Source organism: Arabidopsis thaliana (genome assembly GCF_000001735.4).
Source record: "Arabidopsis thaliana chromosome 1 sequence".
NCBI lineage: Eukaryota > Viridiplantae > Streptophyta > Magnoliopsida > Brassicales > Brassicaceae > Arabidopsis > Arabidopsis thaliana.
The window spans coordinates 1,309,442-1,331,353 of NC_003070.9; the positions used below are offsets into that span (position 1 = coordinate 1,309,442).

At 37.1% G+C, this 21,912-nt stretch overlaps 4 protein-coding genes and 1 non-coding gene across 10 annotated transcripts; 4 read left to right on the forward strand and 1 right to left on the reverse strand.

Annotated features, from left to right (window-relative positions):
- The first annotated feature begins 4,001 nt into the window (after positions 1–4,001).
- KAB1 (potassium channel beta subunit 1) lies at positions 4,002–6,382 on the forward strand. Its single transcript, NM_100349.4, has 5 exons — positions 4,002–4,588; positions 5,023–5,218; positions 5,339–5,482; positions 5,600–5,764; positions 5,866–6,382. Exons 1-5 carry the CDS (start codon positions 4,221–4,223, stop codon positions 5,977–5,979), a joined length of 987 nt encoding a protein of 328 aa, NP_171963.1. The 5' UTR covers positions 4,002–4,220; the 3' UTR covers positions 5,980–6,382.
- A 315-nt stretch (positions 6,383–6,697) lies between these two features.
- On the forward strand, positions 6,698–11,559 carry AT1G04700 (PB1 domain-containing protein tyrosine kinase; the record flags this gene model as incomplete). 3 transcript variants are annotated; one of them, NM_100350.4, is made up of 9 exons in its annotated part: positions 6,698–6,996; positions 7,171–9,346; positions 9,426–9,746; positions 9,844–10,083; positions 10,164–10,327; positions 10,411–10,558; positions 10,647–10,769; positions 10,845–10,932; positions 11,037–11,559. In NM_100350.4, the coding sequence occupies exons 2-9, from the start codon at positions 7,478–7,480 to the stop codon at positions 11,210–11,212; spliced, it is 3,129 nt and encodes a 1,042-aa protein (NP_171964.1). In that variant the 5' UTR covers positions 6,698–6,996; positions 7,171–7,477. The 3 variants fall into 3 exon arrangements, with proteins under 3 accessions (NP_171964.1, NP_001320433.1, NP_001320432.1); NM_001331493.1 differs by having other exon boundaries at positions 6,813–6,996; positions 7,238–9,346; positions 11,037–11,478; NM_001331494.1 differs by lacking the exons at positions 10,647–10,769; positions 10,845–10,932; positions 11,037–11,559 and having other exon boundaries at positions 6,813–6,996; positions 10,411–10,585.
- Positions 11,560–12,443: 884 nt separating this feature from the next.
- On the forward strand, positions 12,444–15,399 carry PKT4 (peroxisomal 3-ketoacyl-CoA thiolase 4). The gene is made up of 14 exons (NM_100351.5): positions 12,444–12,577; positions 12,816–12,880; positions 12,966–13,050; positions 13,132–13,258; positions 13,347–13,445; positions 13,526–13,593; positions 13,691–13,798; positions 13,882–13,959; positions 14,065–14,197; positions 14,291–14,387; positions 14,464–14,587; positions 14,693–14,801; positions 14,867–14,950; positions 15,039–15,399. The coding sequence occupies exons 1-14, from the start codon at positions 12,500–12,502 to the stop codon at positions 15,113–15,115; spliced, it is 1,332 nt and encodes a 443-aa protein (NP_171965.1). The 5' UTR covers positions 12,444–12,499; the 3' UTR covers positions 15,116–15,399.
- An 82-nt stretch (positions 15,400–15,481) lies between these two features.
- AT1G04720 lies at positions 15,482–15,566 on the forward strand. Its single transcript is given in 2 exon segments — positions 15,482–15,520; positions 15,531–15,566. It is a non-coding gene; the product is annotated as a tRNA-Met (tRNA).
- Positions 15,567–15,657: 91 nt separating this feature from the next.
- CTF18 (P-loop containing nucleoside triphosphate hydrolases superfamily protein) lies at positions 15,658–21,728 on the reverse strand. Of its 4 annotated transcripts, none has more exons than NM_100352.3 (22): positions 21,239–21,728; positions 21,033–21,166; positions 20,706–20,905; positions 20,323–20,595; positions 20,118–20,204; positions 19,878–19,979; positions 19,707–19,772; positions 19,281–19,441; positions 19,016–19,060; positions 18,593–18,666; positions 18,396–18,463; positions 18,131–18,199; positions 17,953–18,050; positions 17,784–17,865; positions 17,603–17,681; positions 17,439–17,526; positions 17,196–17,349; positions 16,899–17,090; positions 16,753–16,812; positions 16,414–16,652; positions 16,149–16,248; positions 15,658–15,997 (listed from the first exon to the last, which is right to left on the reverse strand). In NM_100352.3, exons 1-22 carry the CDS (start codon positions 21,643–21,645, stop codon positions 15,944–15,946), a joined length of 2,832 nt encoding a protein of 943 aa, NP_171966.2. In that variant the 5' UTR covers positions 21,646–21,728; the 3' UTR covers positions 15,658–15,943. The 4 variants fall into 4 exon arrangements, with proteins under 4 accessions (NP_171966.2, NP_001322020.1, NP_001322021.1 ...); NM_001331495.1 differs by having other exon boundaries at positions 15,705–15,997; positions 21,067–21,166; positions 21,239–21,722; NM_001331497.1 differs by having other exon boundaries at positions 15,743–15,997; positions 21,033–21,149.
- Between the last annotated feature and the right edge of the window lie 184 nt (positions 21,729–21,912).

Genomic DNA, 21,912 nt, shown 5'->3' on the forward strand with positions numbered 1-21,912 from the left:
ATCCTATCCAAAAAATACACAAATATGTAAAGTCAAACTTTCTACCAAATCGAGCTTTAAACTAAGAATATTATTGTAACGTTTTGACCGTCTCCCAAGTCTCAACCCACTCCAACTATAAAATATGGATTATTGAGATTAAACATAATAGTTTAGAGTAGACGGTTACTATCATTCAAAATGTGACTATAAAGAATTTCTACACAATATTATTTGAAAAGTAATCTAACGACTGTAATTTGTGAAAGAATAATCTGGTAGGTTTTTACCTTTTTAAGCTTCTGAAGAGTGGTTGGATTTTGTTAAAAAAAATTGTTAAATAGTTGACAATTTCTAACTTACTTTCGAAGACTTGAAGTGAATGATCATATTGAGTACAACGTTATATATGTTTTTGTTGGGTACATAATGATGATCCAACGTCATGCTACAATTGATGATACGATCAAACGGTTCAGAAGTCAGAACCTTTTGTCTTAGTTTAACTACGGTGACATTAACATACTCGTTTCCGTTTGATTATTATGGAACATTATTATCAATTGGAGAAACATCACTGTCGTAATTAAAAGAATGTTGTAAAGCTATAGTAAATAGAAAATAATATTTTTTTTTTTTTTTTTTGTAAAATCGAATGATCTATTAGCTAAAAATTTAGATCACTCCGAAGTTTGTATAGGTTTCGCTTAACATATATAATTAGATTTAAATACACTATTGTCAAAATGCACTCTTCATTATCATCTTCTATTATTTAAATATTTTTTTAATTATTATGTTTCCCAGTAATTAGTTAATTTCTGAATATATATATATATATATATATATATATACGCGTAAGAAAATATTGTCCTATATATTACATATATGATGTGTACCATGTGTGTGCATTATGGGGGAGGTTGGATTGGCGGGTAACTAGTAATAATTGAAACTTTTTTTGTTACACTTTTATTGCTCAAATTTACTTTTGTAAAAGTGCAAAAAGCTATAATAAAGAGAAGATCTTGTTGGTGCGAAATGTTTGGTTACGCCAAAACTCGCGGGTCAAATTGGTCCCAATCACTTCTTTTTTACTCATCGTTTTTTTCTCATTTTCCTCACGACCTCTCCTAAGTGAAAAACAGCAAGAACCCATTATTCGACTCTGTGACTAATTTTTGTCATTAACCATTAAACCGGGAAAGTCTAGCCATATAGTGTTTGTTTAATCAGCCAAAAATTACAAGTTCAGTAAAAGAGTGTGTCTTTCTTTGATGAATTGGACGATTACGCGAAAATATTAAATGAGCTAAACGATCAATCGTCGTTACCATTATTCCAGTTTACGACATATCTTTACTGCATGTAAATGTTTCAGTTGATTTCCTTGAATCAAACCTTGGAGACGACATCTTCATCATGATCCAGTGCCATAAATGTATATAAGTGTGATATATTTATGATTACATTTTGAGGTATGTATATAAATAGATATATAGTGGATAATTCGAAGTATTTGTATTTGTCGCTGGTTACTATATTAGCTGAGGCACCGACACTCCCAAACGTTACAAAAATATCGAATAGTTGGAACTTGGATCCTATCGACATTGTACGTCGTCGTTTTGTGCTACGAAGAGACGTGGTTTTGTTTTTAGTTTAGTTATGTGTTGTTTTTGTCTTTGTTATATAAAACTAAATGACAAAATTTGCACACAAGAAAGAAACCAAAAGATTTTAGATCCTCTCGATCGGACGTACGCTAGAAGGTTCTTCCGTAATTTTCATATAAATGATCTTTATCGTGTCATTGCAACGTTAAATTCGATTGAGACGTGTCAAATTAATTTCTTCTAACTATGCGGTGTCATTATATTACGAATTAGCAAAAAAAGATGAAAAATGCATGTGAGATCTACCTAAGATACTGTTCTAAAATATATACGGTTTTCTTGCGCGATTAGAGATCAACATACGATTAGAGATCGGCGATTAAAGATTTGCTGGAAAATGACTCATATATATTTCCCAATCCTCGCAGATAAAATAAAACGGCACTTTACCGTTTTCTTTAGAAGTTAGTCGAAGACAAGTATTCTAAAAATTCAACAAAAACAAGAAACGAAAAGTAAACTACAAAATGTTAGAAAAGACTCACATGAAACACTCACTGTGCCTCTCTAATCAAATGGAAAAAAGTGGAGAGTTTAAACTTATAAGTATAGTATAGATGATAGAAATCTTCTAAAAACGATACCCGTGAACTAAGTTGATCCTGTGATCTTCATAATCCATACAATTTCAACAGAAAAATACTTTTTTGTGTTTTAAAAAATACTGCGAAAAGCTATATAAATAGTAAGATAAATTGGTTTAAATCCAAAGGTATGATAAAATTCTTTCTCAAAAACGTCATATTTGGTTAGTAGTACTCTTAATCGAGTGGTTCATCAAAATGTATCGGTTTATATATATCAGATCTTGAATAATTTGCAAAAACTCAAAATTTCTTACAACTAATAGCAATATATCATGTATCATATAGCTAGGTAAAAGTAAAATCATACGTTTTAAAAAAACTGTGGTAGGGAATTATATATGAAGCCGTTTATAATAGCATGCATGTGCTTAACATAGCAAAAAACCATATGATTAGTATCGGGGTACATGAAAGAAAAGGGCAGATAAAGCTAGATTAGGATTTGATAACGTACGAGAAAAAATCGAGAAAAAATGTCAACCCTTGGTGGGAGATTTAGGCGAATTTTCTAATCTATCTTCCTCTTATTTTTTTCTTGGTGGCCAATAAAACTAGAGTTTTTAGAGGGTAACGAATCCAAACCCCACACTCACATGCATCGAATCCAATCTGTTTCTCCAACCCATTCATTACCAAAACAGCAGATAAATTTTATAATTCATCAAGTCTACCAATATTAATTATCTTCTCATAATCATAAACTTGGTTCTCTTTATCCAATATTATCTTCTCATAATCATAAACTTGATTCTCAAACATTATTACTAAATCTATTTTTCTTTTCCCCTTCTAATATTCTTTACTTTAACAATACAAATACAACTCCTTTTAAGACTTTTTTTTATAGTAAAGAGTTATACATAACATGTTTGGTAACATAGTAAAATAGCTAATATAATAGACCTTTTCTAAAAATTGTCAAAATACAATAAGTGTAATTGGTGGATAACATGTCTACTTTAAAAAACTTTTTAGAGTATTAAAATTGTCGTCCCATAAACTATATAAATGATCATCATAAATGTATTACAATAACAGCATATCAAGACTTGACGGTTATCAGCCAAAATCATTAAATTTTGGAATTAGATGTTAATAATATACAAGTGTCATGTCGATCTCTTGTTTACATATCCAAACATCTCTATGTGTGACGTGAGTTACTACTTACTAGAATATGGAGTAAGATAATATGGGCTTCCTAAAAGGCCTATACAGAAACAAAGCCCAACAACCTAAAACCCAGTGTGAACGTGAAGGACTTGAAATATTCCAAAGTTGAGTGACTGATGAAACCTTTCACGTGACAGTGACTTGATTTTATTCGTATACGGGCAAAGTTCTTCCATTACTGCAAAAACTCTTCTATTAATGACCAACTTTTCATAAAAGAAAGTACACGTGTCTGTCATTAGATTGGTAGGTACATGGAGACTACACTAAAGTCATTCACATGGGATTCTTTGACCCATTAGGAGCCAAATAAAAATCTTCTCTTTTTAGTCTTTTTTTTCCATCTTAATTAAAATTACGAGATCACGCTTTCTTTTTTAGTACGAGGGATCAGCATCTTAATTAGATCACGAATTAAAATCACATATTTTATACAAATTGCGACTTAACCGGAATACCTTTAGACCGGATAAATTCTTACCAACAACCAATATCTGGAGGTTCAATATGGTTTGGTACCTAATTTTGTACCGGAAATTGCAGAAATCATCGTATTCGAGTGTTGGATTTGCTATGATATTACATTCAAAATTTTGGTACATATTGGTTGATCATGAAAACCGGAAAAGTAAAACCAAACCGGTAGCTTACCGTATTTTGCTAAGTGTTGTCACTTATTAAGATTGGTAATAGAGTACTTATTGTCTGTTCTTCTTCATTCATTACAACAAACTCTTTGAGACCTAAAGAGAGAGAGAGCGATAGTGAGATTTAGATCAACAGATTTGAATCGATTTCTGAAAACATGCAGTACAAGAATCTGGGGAAATCGGGTTTAAAAGTGAGCACGCTCTCGTTCGGAGCGTGGGTTACGTTCGGGAACCAGCTCGATGTGAAAGAAGCGAAATCGATTCTTCAGTGTTGTCGTGATCATGGAGTCAATTTCTTCGATAACGCTGAGGTTTACGCTAATGGTCGCGCTGAGGAGATTATGGGTCAAGCGATTCGTGAACTGGGTTGGCGTCGATCCGATATCGTCATCTCTACCAAGATCTTCTGGGGTGGTCCTGGTCCTAACGATAAGGGTTTATCTAGGAAACATATCGTTGAAGGCACTAAAGCTTCTCTCAAACGACTTGATATGGATTACGTTGATGTGCTCTATTGCCACAGGTGACCAATTTCAGATTTGTTTTTTTATTTAGTGATTTTATTTTTTTTCACTTGGTTCTTTGAAGATCTAGGGTTTTGATATGATCTGATTTGAGTGTAAGGTTTATCTGAATATTTCTGGTGTACTATGTTGTCTGCGCATTTAATTTTCTTACATGTGCTTGCCTTTAGTACAAATTGCTGTTTTTGAATTTATAAAATTTACAATTTGAATCCACTTATGATGTAGCTTAGTGCTGTATAGTGTGGATCTATTTGGTTTCCACTTTTATTTCATATCTGATAATTGGGATCTGCATTTTGCCATACATTGCACAAGATATTTTGGAAAAGTGGCATCTTTGCATTGATCTAAGTGTCACTAGATTCTTTGATTGACATATGTTTATTAAAAATGTTTCCTTTTTTTGTGTGAATTGGGTCATTTATTACAGGCCGGATGCTTCAACTCCTATCGAAGAGACTGTGAGGGCGATGAACTACGTGATTGATAAGGGTTGGGCCTTCTATTGGGGAACCAGTGAATGGTCAGCTCAACAAATTACGGAGGCATGGGGAGCTGCTGACCGGTTGGATTTGGTTGGTCCAATTGTCGAACAGCCAGAATACAACATGTTCGCTAGGCACAAAGTTTGTAATCTGACTCTCTTTTTCTTTAATTTACTTTCATGTTTGCGTCTTATCTTGTACAGTCTTAAGTTGTTGTAGTCTCGTGTTATGTAGCTCAAGTTATGCTCTTCTGTTATGTAGGTTGAGACAGAGTTTCTTCCTCTGTACACCAACCATGGTATAGGTCTCACTACCTGGAGCCCACTTGCATCTGGTGTGCTCACTGGTAAATACAACAAGGGAGCTATTCCCTCAGACAGCCGATTTGCATTGGAGAACTACAAAGTATTCCTTTTTTTTCCTTTTTCTTGTGTATTCTTGGTCATATTTGCTAAGACCTCAATCTGCTTCTGCATCTAACTAATACACTGGTACATGTCTTGGTTTTAATTTCTTTCGCAGAACCTTGCCAATAGATCACTTGTGGATGACGTGCTGAGGAAAGTTAGCGGTCTCAAACCCATTGCAGATGAGCTAGGTGTAACCTTGGCTCAGCTTGCAATCGCATGGTGTGCTTCAAATCCTAATGTGTCATCTGTTATCACTGGTGCCACAAGGGAGTCACAGGTTAGTTCTTGATCGCTTATAAAGCATTAACATAGCGAGTCTCGGTCTAGATTTGGATCCAAGATCTGAAAGATTTTGTTTCTTTTTTTGTACCTTGACAGATTCAAGAAAATATGAAAGCTGTTGATGTGATCCCATTGTTGACCCCTATTGTTCTGGACAAGATTGAGCAAGTGATACAGAGCAAACCAAAACGTCCTGAATCATATAGGTAAAACCAACATCCAAGATCTCTCTTCCCTATTCAATCGTTTACAAAAGAGTGTTGCAGGAAAAAGAAAACATTAGAAGAAGCTCTGTGATGTATGTTGTTGGATGTTGTCTCGTTTTCGCTTTGTTTGTTCTCTTTAGCAGCTTATGCATTTTTAAGACTCAGACAGAGAGAAAGAGAGACTAATGTTTTTTTTTAGTTTTTCTTGTTTCATCATTTAAAAAACGGTCTTATTTGTTACTTGTTAGTGCAACTTAAAGTTTGGTTCTTGTAGTTTGCCATGTCATGACGTCAATATATTGAATAGCTCATCAAACAATTCTGGTTATATCTTAATGTTGTGAAGATTTTAATTTAGTGCAAGGGGGTTGATATGTTATTAATAAAGATTTAATGGAGGTATTTAAAGCTCAACGTGCACAACATAATGTCTCAACTATATACCATGTTTTTAAAAACATACATGCATAGACATCCTACACAATCTTTTTAGGTAAGATCCCAATAAAAATCTAAATTTGGATGATCTGTTTTATTTGGTTAACAAAACTAAGAGATGAGTAAAGAAAATAAAAGAGTTTCTGGAATTGGCTAAAAAAAGAAAGAAATAGATAAAAACGTTCCCTCAAAAACCTCCACATGCAATTTATGAATTTACTATTTGAAAAAAATAAAAATAAGATAAGACAAAATTATTAATAGATTGAAGATGATTTCACCCATGATTCAAGTGCAACGAATAAAATCAAAAATAATTTCAAGAATAAGAAATAAAAAGAGAGAATTTCGAGAGAGAAAGGTTTAGTTTTTATTTTGTTTGGAGTTTGTCACCCACCCGCGTTATTTTGAGAGCGCTTCTCTGCGTCTCTCTTCTCTCTCTCTCTCTCGCAAATCAAAAACCTCAACTTTTGAAAAACTTCAATCTCTAGAAACATTCTTCTCTTTTACCCAAAAATCTCATCTTTTGTTTGTTTGTTATTCTTCTCCTTCATTGTTAATCTCATTGGCCATTTTTCCCTAGGTAATCAAATTCATCTAAAGCTCCAATTTTTCAATTCGATTACACCACATTCGGTGTCATCAATGATCTCGTTGCTTATATATGTATATACAATTGATTTGTGTGATCAACATTTGCAGAAAAAATTGATTTTGAAATTTGTTTCTCGTTGTTGTTGTTGTTGTTGTTATGCAGGGTAATTTCTGGTCTAATTCGTTTGAATGAGACTCTGGTCTTTGTTTGATTTGGTATGATCTTGTAGCAATATACCCTGAAGATGTTTGTTGGAGGTTTGCTGATAGACAAAATTGCTTGTGGCTTGTGAATCTCCATTACCTGTTCGCTGTATTTCCTCAAAGAGCGTAAGAGAATCCTGTATTTTCCTCTCAACATTTTTTGTTTTGAAATTTGGGGAGTTGAAGAACAGAAATTGGTTACTCAGAATCTGTGATACAAGAGATTGTGCAGAAGAAAGAATAAAGCGTTTTTGGTTCTTGAGAACATGAGAATGGAGTTTCCTGGCAGCTCCAATCAGCATTTAGGTAGGGATAGGTTCAATGGAGAAGTTGGTTGCGGTAATAACTGTTCTCAGACAGGAGAGGAATTTTCAAATGAGTTTTTGAGGGATTTTGGTGCTCAACGAAGACTACAACATGGTGGTGTTAACAGAAATGTTGAGGGTAATTATAATAATCGCCATCTTGTTTACGAGGATTTCAACAGAATTCTTGGCCTTCAAAGAGTTGATTCCAACATGTCAGAAGGTATTAATTCCTCGAATGGTTACTTTGCTGAGTCAAATGTTGCAGACTCACCTCGGAAGATGTTTCAAACTGCAATATCAGATGTTTATTTGCCTGAAGTATTGAAGCTTCTTTGTAGCTTCGGGGGAAGGATCTTACAGCGGCCTGGTGATGGCAAGCTTAGATACATTGGAGGGGAGACTCGGATTATCTCAATACGCAAACATGTTGGATTAAACGAATTGATGCACAAGACTTATGCTTTGTGCAACCATCCGCATACAATCAAGTATCAATTACCAGGAGAAGATCTTGATGCCCTTATATCGGTTTGCTCAGATGAGGATCTTCTTCATATGATTGAAGAGTATCAAGAAGCTGAAACAAAGGCTGGATCCCAGAGGATTAGGGTCTTTCTTGTACCTTCCACAGAATCATCAGAGAGTCCTAAAATTTTCCATGAAAGGAATATGAACATAAACCGAAACACGAACCAGCAGACGGATATAGATCATTATCAGTATGTTTCAGCTCTTAATGGTATTGTAGATGTGAGTCCTCAAAAGAGTTCCAGCGGCCAAAGTGGAACAAGTCAGACCACACAATTTGGGAATGCTTCAGAATTTAGCCCTACATTTCATCTTCGAGACTCGCCTACTTCTGTTCATACATGGGAACACAAAGACAGCAACAGTCCAACCTTCATGAAACCATATGGGAACACGAATGCTGTTCATTTTATGCCGAAAATGCAGATTCCCAGGAACTCGTTTGGTCAACAATCTCCTCCAACATCTCCTTTTTCAGTCCACAAGAGAGCAAACACCGACGTTCCTTATTTTGCCGATCAAAATGGTTTCTTTGACCCTTACTTGGCTGCTCCAAACTTCCCACAGCAAAATAGGTTCTTTTTTGAGACTACTACACAAAAGCAGAAGCATCCAGAAGTGAATCTTCATGACCGGAGGCCAAGCGATGATATTTACCCCCATGGCCAAGCTTATATCGGAGCCGAGAAAATGACGCTTAAGAAAAACGCTCTTTCTGATCCGCAGCTGCATGATGAGAGCCAAATCAACAATGGGTTAGAAGCATTTACCAAACAACCATGGAAAATATTGAGAAAGAATCTACGTGTTGTGGCTACATCAAAGTGGGAAGATAGTGATGATATCTATTTCAATAATCCAGAAGGCAAGAGATGCAAGGAGCTTGAACTCACCAAGGAAGTTCCTAATAGTTGGATCAATCGCGATAATAATCCCGATTCTTTTGATCAGGCAACAAAGAAACAGGATGGTAGTAACAGTAATAGCTCCTTCAGTCCGAATTATTTCAGTCCGAATCATCAACCAGCTGCTCAGATTACTTCAAGTGATTCACAAGATTCAGGAAGCTCAGTGTTCTCTTTATCAGTTAACACCAACGAAAATTATCTTGATTGTTCGAGGGAAAAATTTAATGGTTTCCAGCATGACATGTCACTAGATATTCTCATCAGAAGCCACACTTCAGCTACAGATCAACTATGTAGTACAACCAAGTCAAGTGATAAAGCAGATTACTCCTCACCCAATACAAATTTCCCCGTGGTATTTCTGAGACAGGAACCTATGATTCCGAGACATGTAAGCATAATTAATCTATTCATTGCGTAAATTTAGCAGTCTTTCTGGTCTAAGTCTGTTTTCCTCAAATTATGTGCAGGATTTGGAGACAAATAGCGATGATTCAGATACTCAAAAATCTCTTCCTAGAGAAGAGAGTATTCACTATAGTGGATTGCCACTTAGGAAGGTGGGAAGTAGAGAAACTACTTTTATGCACACGCAGGGGTCAGATGATTTCTTCAAAAGCAAGCTGCTTGGTCCACAGTTGATAGTTGAGGATGTGACGAACGAAGTAATTTCAGATAATCTCTTATCAGCTACTATTGTCCCTCAAGTAAATAGGGAGTCCGATGATGATCACAAATCCTACACAAGGGAGAAAGAGATTACAAATGCGGATCATGAATCAGAAATGGAGGTACGAAATTTATGTTTTCCTTTAGATTAGAAATTCTGGCTGTCTTGGTGTGTGTCAGGTTGGGGTTTATCTCTCTGGTATTTTTTTCATATTGCAGGAAAAGTACAAGAAAAGCAGAAACACCGATGATTCATTCAGCGAAGCTGCAATGGTTGAAATCGAAGCTGGAATATATGGCTTACAGATAATTAAAAACACTGATCTTGAAGACTTACACGAGCTTGGATCTGGTACATTTGGAACTGTTTACTATGGGAAGTGGAGAGGAACTGATGTTGCTATCAAGAGGATAAAGAATAGTTGTTTCTCTGGTGGATCATCCGAGCAAGCACGGCAGGTTTAACTCTTCTCTCGAGTCTTTGTACTTTTGAAGGGAATTTCAGAACCGCAGTTTTCACTGATGCCTTACTGAAACAGACTAAAGATTTCTGGAGAGAAGCTCGGATATTGGCGAATCTTCACCATCCTAACGTAGTGGCCTTTTATGGAGTTGTACCAGATGGACCTGGTGGAACAATGGCAACAGTGACTGAGTATATGGTGAACGGATCTTTGAGGCATGTCTTGCAGAGAAAAGACAGGTACACAATAATCTGTCAAATCTTTGTATGACCTTTTGTGATATGACATTCTGAGTTTACTGATGGAAAAACTTTGGGCACAGATTACTTGATAGGCGCAAAAAACTGATGATAACTCTTGATTCTGCATTTGGCATGGAGTATCTACATATGAAAAATATTGTTCATTTTGATCTTAAATGCGATAACTTGCTTGTAAACTTGAGGGATCCACAACGACCCATTTGCAAGGTAACACTTTTCCCCAAAATCAGGTAATTTCAAGCCAAGTTGTATGAGTAAAGTGCTGTATTTATTAGTCTCACTGTTGAATTTGCAGGTTGGAGATTTCGGATTGTCGAGAATAAAACGAAACACGCTTGTCTCTGGTGGAGTAAGAGGAACCCTTCCATGGATGGCACCAGAGCTGCTAAACGGAAGCAGCAATCGGGTCTCAGAGAAAGTATGTTGTTGAGTCCAAAATCAAAACATTGAAAATGTTAAGAGTCTTTGTTTTAATCTTAACATGTTTTTGCAGGTCGATGTTTTCTCATTTGGTATCGTGATGTGGGAGATCTTGACAGGCGAAGAACCCTATGCGAATCTGCATTGCGGTGCCATCATTGGTAAGTTTCTAGCATGAGCAGTTCTTCAGTCTTTGAACAAGATGAACTTGGATTGAGCTTTGGTTTATGATCTAATTTTTGATCTGTTTGGTTTTGATAAAAAGGTGGAATTGTGAACAATACGTTAAGACCTCCGGTGCCTGAACGGTGTGAAGCTGAGTGGAGGAAGTTGATGGAGCAATGCTGGTCATTCGATCCAGGAGTACGGCCATCGTTTACGGAGATTGTTGAACGACTTCGATCAATGACTGTTGCCTTGCAACCCAAGCGAAGAACCTAAAAGCCCTCTCAAATAAACGTAAGTTGTGAGATACATGAGCCTTTTTTTGGGTTGGTTTTAAATTTATTGGTTGAATGAAAGCAGAAGATGGGAAGAATATAGATTTATGAGATTGTGTGGAGTCTGTAAATTAGTATTGAGAAGCATTTACCGGTTTAGGTAAAAGTTGTATACCAAGAAAGTTGAGGGTCAATTGTGTAAAAAAACACAACTTTTTTTTATGTAAAGCAATATGTTGGAGTAATAAGCCCAACCCATTAAAACTCAGCCCATAAATTGCAACGTTCTCCATTGTTGTTCTCAAACGCGCCTCACTTAACTCATCTTCTCAAATTATTTCAAATCCAGCAATTTATGAAACGCGCTCTTCAACGTTAATCATGTTGTTCTCAAACGCGCTAACGAGACCGTTTAAGTAAATTGTAATCTATCTTGTAGAATAATCAGCCCTGACCTATATAGTACCACCTCATGTCGTGGTAGCATAAATATACAAGCCCAAAGCAAATTTTATAGATCGAAAGTTTCACTAACTTGGCCCATGTTTACTTATTTATCGCTAAGCAGATGGATCTCAATCTTCTTTAGGACTTGATACGACATCAGCTCCCATTCTATTCGCCAACTCAGGATTCTCGATTTAGTTTGACCATTTGAGCTGCTCTTTGTTTGTTTCAATGTTAAATTATTGGAATTGAAAAACATGGACATATGAAATTCCAACAAAACTGTTACAGCTTAATCATAAAGCATATGTAACTAAATGATTACTACAATTGATTATGAGATACTAATCACAGATTATGCCAATGAGAAACAGACCAAAGCACCAAACTTAATAAGTAACAACTCATAATCCATGGAAATCAAAAACGAAAAATTCTCCATAAACATTGAGAAGAAAAACCAAAAAGAAACAACAACAGCAGGGAAAAGAAGAAAGCAAAGACTTACGTAGAGAACAGATGAACGAAAGTTTCGAATTTGAAAGTAGGCTCGAAGAGAGACTAAGACGGCGTTTTTAGGGTTAATTCATAAGAGAAACGTGCCGTCGAAGAAATGACTGTCGAGTTTTTCTGAGAGAGAAAGAAAGACATCTTACTCTATACGACGTCGTTTAGCATCAAAACCAGATGATTGATTCCGCTAAACCCTGAAACCGTATATGTATGTAACCCATCCTAAACCGGGATGAAGCGGTTTAGTTTTTTTTTTCCTTTGTCTTTTATCTGCTTTACAACGAACGGTTTAGCCCAGTTTGGGCTTCAAAATAATCAAACGAAAACAATGGAAAAAGCAACGGAGAGACAAAGGATACTGCTTCGTCATCTTCAACCTTCGTCATCTTCCGACGCCTCTCTCTCTGTAAGCTCTTCCGATGCTTTGATTTCGAATCTTCTGTTTCCAATTTCCCCTCGCTAATTGCTCTCAATTGTTTGCATGTGATTACGAATTTATTACTGAAACCATAACTCTCAAGGCTGATTTCGGTTGGCTCTTGTTCGATGTTTTTTTTTTTTTTGAATTATTAGTAATATCTTGGTATAGGAATTGTTTTTGAATTACAATGTATCTCTTACTGTTTGTGTTGCTACCTCACAAGGCCTCAGCTTGCTTGTCCAAAGACAGTGCTGCATATCAATATGGAGATGATGTTGTCATTGTCGCGTTAAGTTTCTCTTCTTCTTTTGATATTGTGCAAGACTTTATGGAAACTTGTTGAACCTTTTTCTATGCTTCTTGTGATTCACAGGGCACAAAGGACTGCACTTTGCAAGGCAAAACGTGGCAGCTTCAAGGATACATTTCCAGACGAGTTGCTTGCCTCTGTATTGAGAGTATGTCTTGTTCAGTTCTGTTTCCTGTTTTTTGGCTTCCCCTTTTTCCAATTTGCACTTATGTGTGCTTCTTCTTGCTAGGCATTGATAGAGAAAACTAATGTAAACCCAAGTGAAGTTGGTGACATTGTAGTGGGTACTGTTTTGGGACCAGGATCTCAGAGAGCCAGTGAATGCAGGATGGCTGCGTTCTATGCTGGTTTCCCCGGTAATATTTTCTTCTGTATTATGGTAATCCTGAATCTTTTCTTCTTTTTCGTTTGTTGTATGCTTATGCTCTTTTTGTCTGTTGGAAGAAACTGTTCCCATCAGAACCGTGAACAGACAGTGTTCATCTGGGCTTCAGGCTGTTGCTGATGTTGCCGCTGCCATAAAAGCTGGTTTTTATGACATTGGTAAGATAGTAACTATCTTTGGTTACATAAATTGTCTTATCTTGGCATGAAGAATTGAGCTGAAATTACGTTGAATACAGGTATTGGAGCTGGGCTGGAGTCCATGACAACTAATCCAAGGGGATGGAAAGGATCAGTCAACCCAAATGTACCATGCTCTTATTGTCTCTCTCCTTCCTTCCCGGAGTGTATTGATTGGCTCTGTTGAATGATTAGCTCTCATAGAACGTATTCTGTTGTTTTAGGTGAAGAAGTTTGAACAAGCTCACAATTGCCTTCTTCCAATGGGTATTACTTCAGAAAATGTAGCACACCGGTTTAATGTTTCAAGGGAGGAGCAGGATCAAGCTGCTGTAAGTCAAATAAGCATTCTTAGTTCTAATGCATGTATTCGATATTGCCCTCCATCCCTTAGTTTATCGAGTCAAATGTGTAGGTTGATTCTCACAGAAAGGCTGCTTCTGCTACTGCTTCCGGAAAGTTTAAGGATGAGATAACCCCTGTAAAAACCAAGGTACATGCTGTTTTCCACCTTGCAACAACTGTGAACATGTTAGATTCTTCAGGATGCATCAAGTGCTCTTTACCCAATTTAATGAATTTTGTTTTTACATTTCAGATTGTTGACCCAAAGACAGGTGATGAGAAACCCATAACAGTTTCTGTGGATGATGGGATTCGACCTAACACAACCCTTTCCGGACTTGCAAAGCTGAAGCCAGTGTTTAAGGAAGACGGAACCACAACTGCTGGTACTTTCCCCAGATTAATTGGTCATTTTCAGAGAAAAATGTTTGTTTGATCCATCTTTTTCCCAAATCCCTTGTTTCCTTTGTGTCAAACAGGGAATTCTAGCCAATTAAGTGACGGTGCTGGAGCTGTTCTCCTTATGAGGAGAAATGTCGCAATGCAGAAAGGCCTTCCCATTCTTGGTGTATTCAGGTGGGCTTGATAGTTGATACTCTATATTGACCTTTCTTTGCTTCATTTAGTAACAGCACTCTTGGACACATTACAGGACATTTTCTGCAGTTGGTGTGGACCCAGCCATCATGGGGGTTGGGCCAGCCGTTGCCATTCCTGCTGCAGTCAAGGCAGCTGGTTTAGAACTCAATGACGTCGACTTGTTTGAGATTAACGAGGTTTAAGATAATAGAACAACTCTTCTTCCTTTACATTTACTCCAGCTCATAGTCTATTACTTATAGGCCTTATATTCTTTGTCTAAAATCCTACTGTGTGTTCAGGCATTTGCATCTCAGTTTGTTTATTGTCGGAACAAGCTCGGGCTAGACGCGGAAAAGATCAATGTCAATGGAGGAGCCATAGCCATTGGACATCCCTTGGGCGCTACAGGTATGCTTCCTCTTTGTTCACATATCATTAATTTCCTTCCTCATCTAACAACTACACATTCTCAGGAGCCAGATGCGTTGCGACGCTGCTGCATGAGATGAAACGACGTGGTAAAGACTGTCGTTTTGGCGTAGTGTCAATGTGTATAGGTATGTAATATGTTCACTCTCACTCTCCTTTTGACTCCCACTCTCTCGTACACACTAACACTCTCACTGTGACTGGGAAACCGCACAGGTTCGGGAATGGGAGCAGCCGCTGTGTTTGAGAGAGGAGGCGGTGTGGATGAGCTCTGTGATGTCCGGAAAGTCTAATGACAATAAGGCCTTTTGACCAAGGACCCTAGCTAAGGACCAAATTAGAACACAGTACTACAAATAAACATTATCACAAATAAATGCGTTCTAGATGAATAAATCATAACGATAGTACAATACATGAGGGAAAACTTCTTGTTATTTTTTAACTCTCTTTTGTTATATGGTTGGAATATATACAGATACTCTTTGAGAACATATCATAATCTATTTGGTTTGTCATATGTATGTACACAATTGTAGAACTATATTATTGAATCACGTTGCATAGTAATGATTAAATCAAAAAGGAAATGTAGATTACAAGTGTCTTTTATCGAAACGAAGAATCAATTATTAACCCTTGTGACAATATCACAAAAAGGGGTGGTGGCGCAGTTGGCTAGCGCGTAGGTCTCATAGCTACAGAGTGATCCTGAGGTCGAGAGTTCGAGCCTCTCTCACCCCAAATTCTTTTTATTTCTCAAACTGATTTTGGAGTTCGACCAATTCTTCTACTACATAGTCTACATTCAAATGCATTGAAAGATAAAGATATTGCTGATAGAATGCAATGCAACTACACTAGTCATTAGAAAGTTTATCCCTCGAAGATATATCAAGCATGGGGTTTAGGTTTACTGTCAATGACATATATGTTGTATTGTGTAAAATATATAGTAAACAAGATTTCCAACGAAAAAAACAGTGGGTATTTACACAATTCATTTTCTCTCTTACTTGGCTTTTCTTAGCATATGCAAACATTGTCATAAATCAGATTAAAGCTTAGTATGTAACTACTAGTCTACTACGCACCAATCTAAGACTGACTTCGTTGCAGAATCATAGTAGAAACTCCCGCATTCTAACGGGTCTCTTCACAGCATTTGTGAAACCCTGTACGTATAAAGCATACACATAACATCAGTGTCAATATTTCGAATTTGGCCTTAAGTTTGAATCTCATAAGGTTTGTATATAGTTATCTTAGAATCATCCTTTAGAGGAGCTTTTGGTTGGTTGCTATATCCCGGAGGTTGTGACATACCTCGTTAAACTTGAAGAGAAGAGGACGTGAATCTCTTTTTGCAGTTGCTCGATTTTGTACATCCTCTGGATCTTCATAATCTTTCCTTGACTTCCTAAACCTGTTTTTACCAGACAAAATGCAATTAGTCATGATTTCTGTCACTGAGCTGTCTGGTTGAAATTAATTCCGATGAGGCAAGTCATCCACCATTTCTATGGGTGATAATAGCTTGGGATATAATGAAGTTCTAGTTGAGAAAAATGACATCCAATCCTCCAATTACCTGTCGAAGAAATTAAGGGCGTTGCGAGATGCCTTTTTCACATCACTAGAATTAGGTTTTGATGTTGTCGCAGTCCCAACTGAAACCGACGGAGGTTTAGAGGTAACTGGGGTTCTTTGACTTTCATTTGCTGCAGCATTGGTTTTCTTCGCTAAGTCTTGATTTATTTTCTTAATTTCGGGTTTGTTCAAGATCCCGGACTTTCCTCCACTTGCTTGCAGTATCTTTTGCTTCTCAACCTGAGTTTTTAACATGTTTTTGAAAATCAGACAATCAAGATCTTCAGGCAGCTAAAGGCACAAATCCATAACAAGTTTAGTGGAAGAAGATGCGACTTACTTCATGTACCAACACTTGTTTCATCGCTAAGGCGAGTACATGATGTTTAAATTGGTGACCCTGTCAAATGTTGGAAAGGCGATGAGTATTATCTCCAAAGGCAGAATGTAGTGGACAGATACTAAGAAAAGAAAAAGAAACAAAACCTTGAAATTAATGAAATCAAATAGATGTGGATCTAAAGCAAGAACTAAAGCATCTGAAGCAGCATCCTCCCTGAGGCTACTTAGAACAGGATCAGATTTCACATTCTTATAAGTCAAAGAATAAGAACACATAAGCATGACCAAACCCGCCAGTTGTTCCTTTTGCCTATCTGATAGCAAATGCGATGCCACCTGAGGAGAATAGCAAAGATGATATGCTTAGAAGAGCAGCACAGTAAACCATGAAAGGAACAATGAATACAAAGAAAAACCAACATTCAACAGATGAAGACATACCGGTCTAAGAGTTGGGGGAGAAAGAATATGCAATAGCGGGGAAATAGAGTCTTCTACGAAAGACTTGATTGACAAATGCCTTCCAATATAGGGAGGTATCTTGTGGTGCCAAGACCGCAGAGACTCCTGCTTTTCTACCAAAAGTGTTCGACATCTGGTACATTTGATATTGAGAAGCACTAGTAAAAAGGGACGCTTTGAATGTTGCCTTTCTTTATCAATAAAATATGACACCAAAATCACCTGTGGTATGACTTAGGCCACTCAATCATTGGTTTTTGAATTTGGGCCACACGACGGTGTATAGGTATCACCAGGCTAGGAAAGTAAACTACATCATAAGGTAAAAAGAAAATATCAGTCTTATTTACAGGACTCTGCAATCATCTGAGCTTTAAAGCCTTTACCATAGAGAGGCATTTGCTGAGTGCGCATTATGTATCGATGCAGCAAATCAGAAGTTCCAAGACCGTCCAAGCAGCTGATCTTTATGTAAAAAAGAATACACATACGTTATTTCAGAACATAGCCGCACAAACATACAGAACAAAACAGTCATAGGGATTCAAAGTCATTAATTAGCCTTACTGTCTTGTCCATCACTGGATCATGGTAGTGGAGCTGCAAAATGTTTTCATGTATACCATCGAAAATCAAATCATAATCACCCCTGCACATTCAGTTAAACTTAAGGATGAATACACAAAGCAGAAAAGTTATTGAATAATGAAAGAAAAATTCATTGTCTAGTACATACCGACTGGACACGAGAGAGTGTAAGAAGTCAAAGTTTTTGGCCCCACTGCCAGAAGCGTCATTAGATCGTTCTCGTTTCATTTTTCTCGTGGTGAATATCTAGAAAGAGGAAGCAAGCTTAAATATAAAATGAAATTATCTGTAAGCAAAGATTGCTACGACACTTTAATTGGGCTTACCTCTTTCCAGATATCAAACAGACTCTTTGACATGTCTTTCCGCCCAACAACTTGAGATCCAATGTCAATCTGAAAGAGAAAGAAGGCGGGTCTTAGCTTATCAGAAGGCTAAATCCCCAAGGATGGGAAACCAAATAAAAAGTTAGTTGCCTATAGAACAAAAATGTTGAAAACTGTTACGGTGTTCCTAGCTAGATGGGCTAGTACAAATCAAATCGAAAGTGGAAAACACAGAGCCAGTGCAAGAAGGGTATCAAAGTCTCACCACATTGATGGTTTCTTTCTTCTTGTAGAGAAATTGCAGAGTGTTCAAGCAAGAGCGAATGTCACATTCTGTAACCAGTAACCACCAAATAAAAGGCAAAAGATAGCAGAATTATGTAGGAAACAAATACACGACCAAAAAATTTCTCTAAGAAAATTAAGATCACACTAAAAACCAAATTAAAGAGAGAAAGATACCAGTGTACTCCGCAAGAGCACTAAGAGCGAATGATCTTGCTTTCATACCCTCCATATTACAGATGTACTTGAGCCTGTCATTTACACATATCAGCCTAGTAAGACGATTTTGATAGATATCTAAAATCAGGGAGAAATTTTGACTTTAATATGAATATAGTTCAATGGTTCTTATCCAAAATACTTCCCAACCATGATAGCAATGAGATGTGCTGCATCATTTCATACTATTTAACAAATTTAGTCACATCTTGTGGAATGATAAATTTCCAGACTCTCAATTCAGAGTGGAAAATAGTCTTACAGGTGACTAACAGTTGGATTAATAGTTATCAATGGCCGTAGCTTCACCAAAATAAAACAAAATAGTGAAGAAACTTAGAAGAGTTCTTCTTCGCACACAGTAGAGTAAGAAATAGTTACCTGTTTACCACACGACTCACTGTTGGTTGAACAAATATATGAACCCTGCAACAGAAGCATGGGGGCTTATTATCATACTAATTACTAAGAGAAGAATTCTCTAGAATAAGCATATGATAAGCAAAATTAGCTAACGTGTACCGGAGACAGTTAAGCACTTTGAAAGCAGTATGCTCTACATAATAATAAAAAAAAGTGCTAGCTTCACCACACAAACAGGAACTAGAGACCCTTAAAGCCAACAGAACGTTGAACTTGAACTTACTTTGCTATCTGTCGCAGAGGTCTTAGTGCTGGTGCATATAAATCATTACATATACAAATGACAGGTCTTGATAGTGGTGCTGTTCGGCGGTCCTTCTTCGAGGAAGTCTTTACATTCTCTACATTTTCCTTGCCTGTAGCATGTTTTCTTTCTGCCAACACCTATGTAGCAAAGATACAATTATATACTTAGAAATGCTAATACATAGTCCACATAGTCATTCCCAAATTGGTCTCCAAGAGGAGAAAAAGTTCAAGAAATGATAAAGAGAATCAAAGGAGGTTTAGAGCTAGCAACGTAAGATAAGATTAACCAAAAACCTTCGTGCAGTTACTGAAACTGGGAAAGAGGTAAAACAAGCAAAGAGTTGATACTAAGTAGACCCAAACTTAACCAAAGTCTCAGTACCAGCATACATACACATACCATCTTAAGAATAACATCAACTGCTCCTTTTCCATCACCAAGAGCTCCATCTATCTCATCAATCACCTACATAAATTAGTGTCAGTCTCTTCCATTTCAGACAACATGGAGTAATACAGTTCGACATAATGAAGAAAGGTCCCAAGCGAATAAGGAGTATGTAAAGCATACCAAACATTTAGGTCTAGAATCAGCTGTGACAGAGTTCATCTGAACTACATCAAGAATTCTAGTTTCAATAGCTGATGCTGATCGCTCGTCACTAGCATTGATCTGCAAAATAACACAGGTTGAATTAAACATAATACACAAGAAAAGAAGAATAAGAAATGCACATACAGAAACGTTGCTGCAACAAAATGATGAAGAATCCATTCGTTATCATGGAAAGTAAAAGGTATACAAGAATACCTCAACAACGCGATATCCACAATGCTTAGCTGCAATGTGAGCAAGCGTTGTCTTTCCAAGTCCGGGGGCACCACAGAGCAGAAGGATCTACAACAACAGTGAAACTACGAATTTTACAACCGATGCATACTTATGGTTATAATAAAAGACAACCAGAAGCAGATTATAAGAATAAACTTGAAGTCTAGATCAGTTTATCGCTCACCTTTTGTTCAGGAGGACCAGTAAGTTTGGACTTTTTGTTCCACAAGTCATTAATATCTGCAGTGTTGGTATTGCTCACTTCTGCATTTTTAGAATATCCAAAACTCTCCTTACTCCATCTATTGAACTGTTTTTTCCTTGTAAAAGCTGAATCCGATTTCTGATGATGACTTGTGGTAGAATGTCGTTTCAAAGCTGACAATACTGCCTCTGTCGTGCTCCTAATTTCAGATCCAAAAACAGAAGCATCCCACTGCTTAAGCCATAACAGAACCTGCAAATAACATTAATAACGGTCAACTAGTACAACAAATAAGCCTCTATTCTACCGAATTCTCTTCTTCATCTAATTTTCCAGATTCATCACCAAGAAGTGAAAAGTACCTCTCGATTGGTTTGCTCATCACTGAGAAGCTCAGTGAAGGAGCTCGGAGAATATTTGTCCACCCAGAGTTTCTCATGCATTACAGACGTTTCTGCAGAAATGGTTTCATTCTGATCTTCAGAACTAGCTTGCAAGACCTTGTTAAATGCCTCTTTCTCTGATTGCTGCAAAAGAACACTGATAGGATCTTTAATAAGACCTGCAAAAAAACAAATGAATGATATAAGTTAACTATCGAGAAAATTATAGTTCTTGTCAGAAGATTGAGAAACGAATGAATACAAGAAAAGAGTATTCCCCAGTAAGAAATAGATAATACATGGTACCATTAGATTTGTCTTTCACATCCAATTTGTTCACCTCTTCATCTCCCAAAGCCCGGCAGAATTTCGCATAAACCCTATCTCCTCCGTCAGGTGCTGTGATTGGGAAGCATTCCCCATCTATCTCAGAAGCGTATCTGCAAATTCCAATAACGAGATTACTAAAAAAGAAATTCCGAGTCGGTAAGTCTCATGAACAGTATAGTAACCTGGACAACATAGTCTCCTGGGGAATGACAACTTCTTCTTCCTCCTCCATAACGTGAACTACTTCCTTAACCGGAGAGAAGCGTAACCAATCCTCATCTTCAATTTCTACCCGGTTATCATCAATTTTGCTTCTCTTATCAGAAGCTGGAGAGACTTCGTCGAGATTCACAATCGGATCGGAAATTAGACTCCTGGGTCGTTTACAACCCTTGATATCAGAAGATTCCGATTGTCGGACATGAGGCTCCTTGTGCGCGACGCGTTCTTCTTCCTTTTCTTCATCGCCGTCGATTGGGTAAGGATATGGCGGCTCCTCAAAGTTTAGGTACTCATCTTCTTCTTCGTAGAAATGAGAATTGGCTTCTAGAAGCTCAAGCTCCTCCGGCAATGGGATATCGAATTCCATTCTCTGATATGATTGACCGTATCGGAATTTTGTTGGGATTTGGTGCTCGGTGAACAAAAGTGAAAATCGGAATCTGGTGTGAGCTTGAGCGGGAATGAGAGTGTTTTAGCGGGAAAGTTTTGGTTGCAGGATCTCAAATTAGGTTTTACGGCCCATTAAATATTCGGCCCACTTAACTAAAATAGCCCAAATATTTATACCATTGTGACTACAGATTGTTGTTTCTTGACAAGATGCTTCTGTATGTACTACTAAACTCTGTATTGG

What these genes read in the sequence shown, in the direction of transcription:
- KAB1 (NM_100349.4), top strand. Translation starts at nt 4,221, where the DNA reads ATGCAGTACAAGAATCTGGGGAAATCGGGTTTAAAAGTGAGCACGCTC. An exon ending in GATGTGCTCTATTGCCACAG is followed by an intron (nt 4,589 to 5,022) that starts GTGACCAATTTC and finishes CATTTATTACAG; the next exon opens with GCCGGATGCTTCAACTCCTA. An exon ending in ACATGTTCGCTAGGCACAAA is followed by an intron (nt 5,219 to 5,338) that starts GTTTGTAATCTG and finishes TCTGTTATGTAG; the next exon opens with GTTGAGACAGAGTTTCTTCC.
- PKT4 (NM_100351.5), top strand. Translation starts at nt 12,500, where the DNA reads ATGGAAAAAGCAACGGAGAGACAAAGGATACTGCTTCGTCATCTTCAA. An exon ending in TGCTTGCCTCTGTATTGAGA is followed by an intron (nt 13,051 to 13,131) that starts GTATGTCTTGTT and finishes TCTTCTTGCTAG; the next exon opens with GCATTGATAGAGAAAACTAA. An exon ending in AGGAGCAGGATCAAGCTGCT is followed by an intron (nt 13,799 to 13,881) that starts GTAAGTCAAATA and finishes TCAAATGTGTAG; the next exon opens with GTTGATTCTCACAGAAAGGC.
- CTF18 (NM_100352.3), bottom strand. Translation starts at nt 21,645, where the DNA reads ATGGAATTCGATATCCCATTGCCGGAGGAGCTTGAGCTTCTAGAAGCC. An exon ending in TGTTTGATATCTGGAAAGAG is followed by an intron (nt 18,051 to 18,130) that starts GTAAGCCCAATT and finishes TCCTCTTTCTAG; the next exon opens with ATATTCACCACGAGAAAAAT. An exon ending in TTCTCTTCAAGTTTAACGAG is followed by an intron (nt 15,998 to 16,148) that starts GTATGTCACAAC and finishes TTATACGTACAG; the next exon opens with GGTTTCACAAATGCTGTGAA.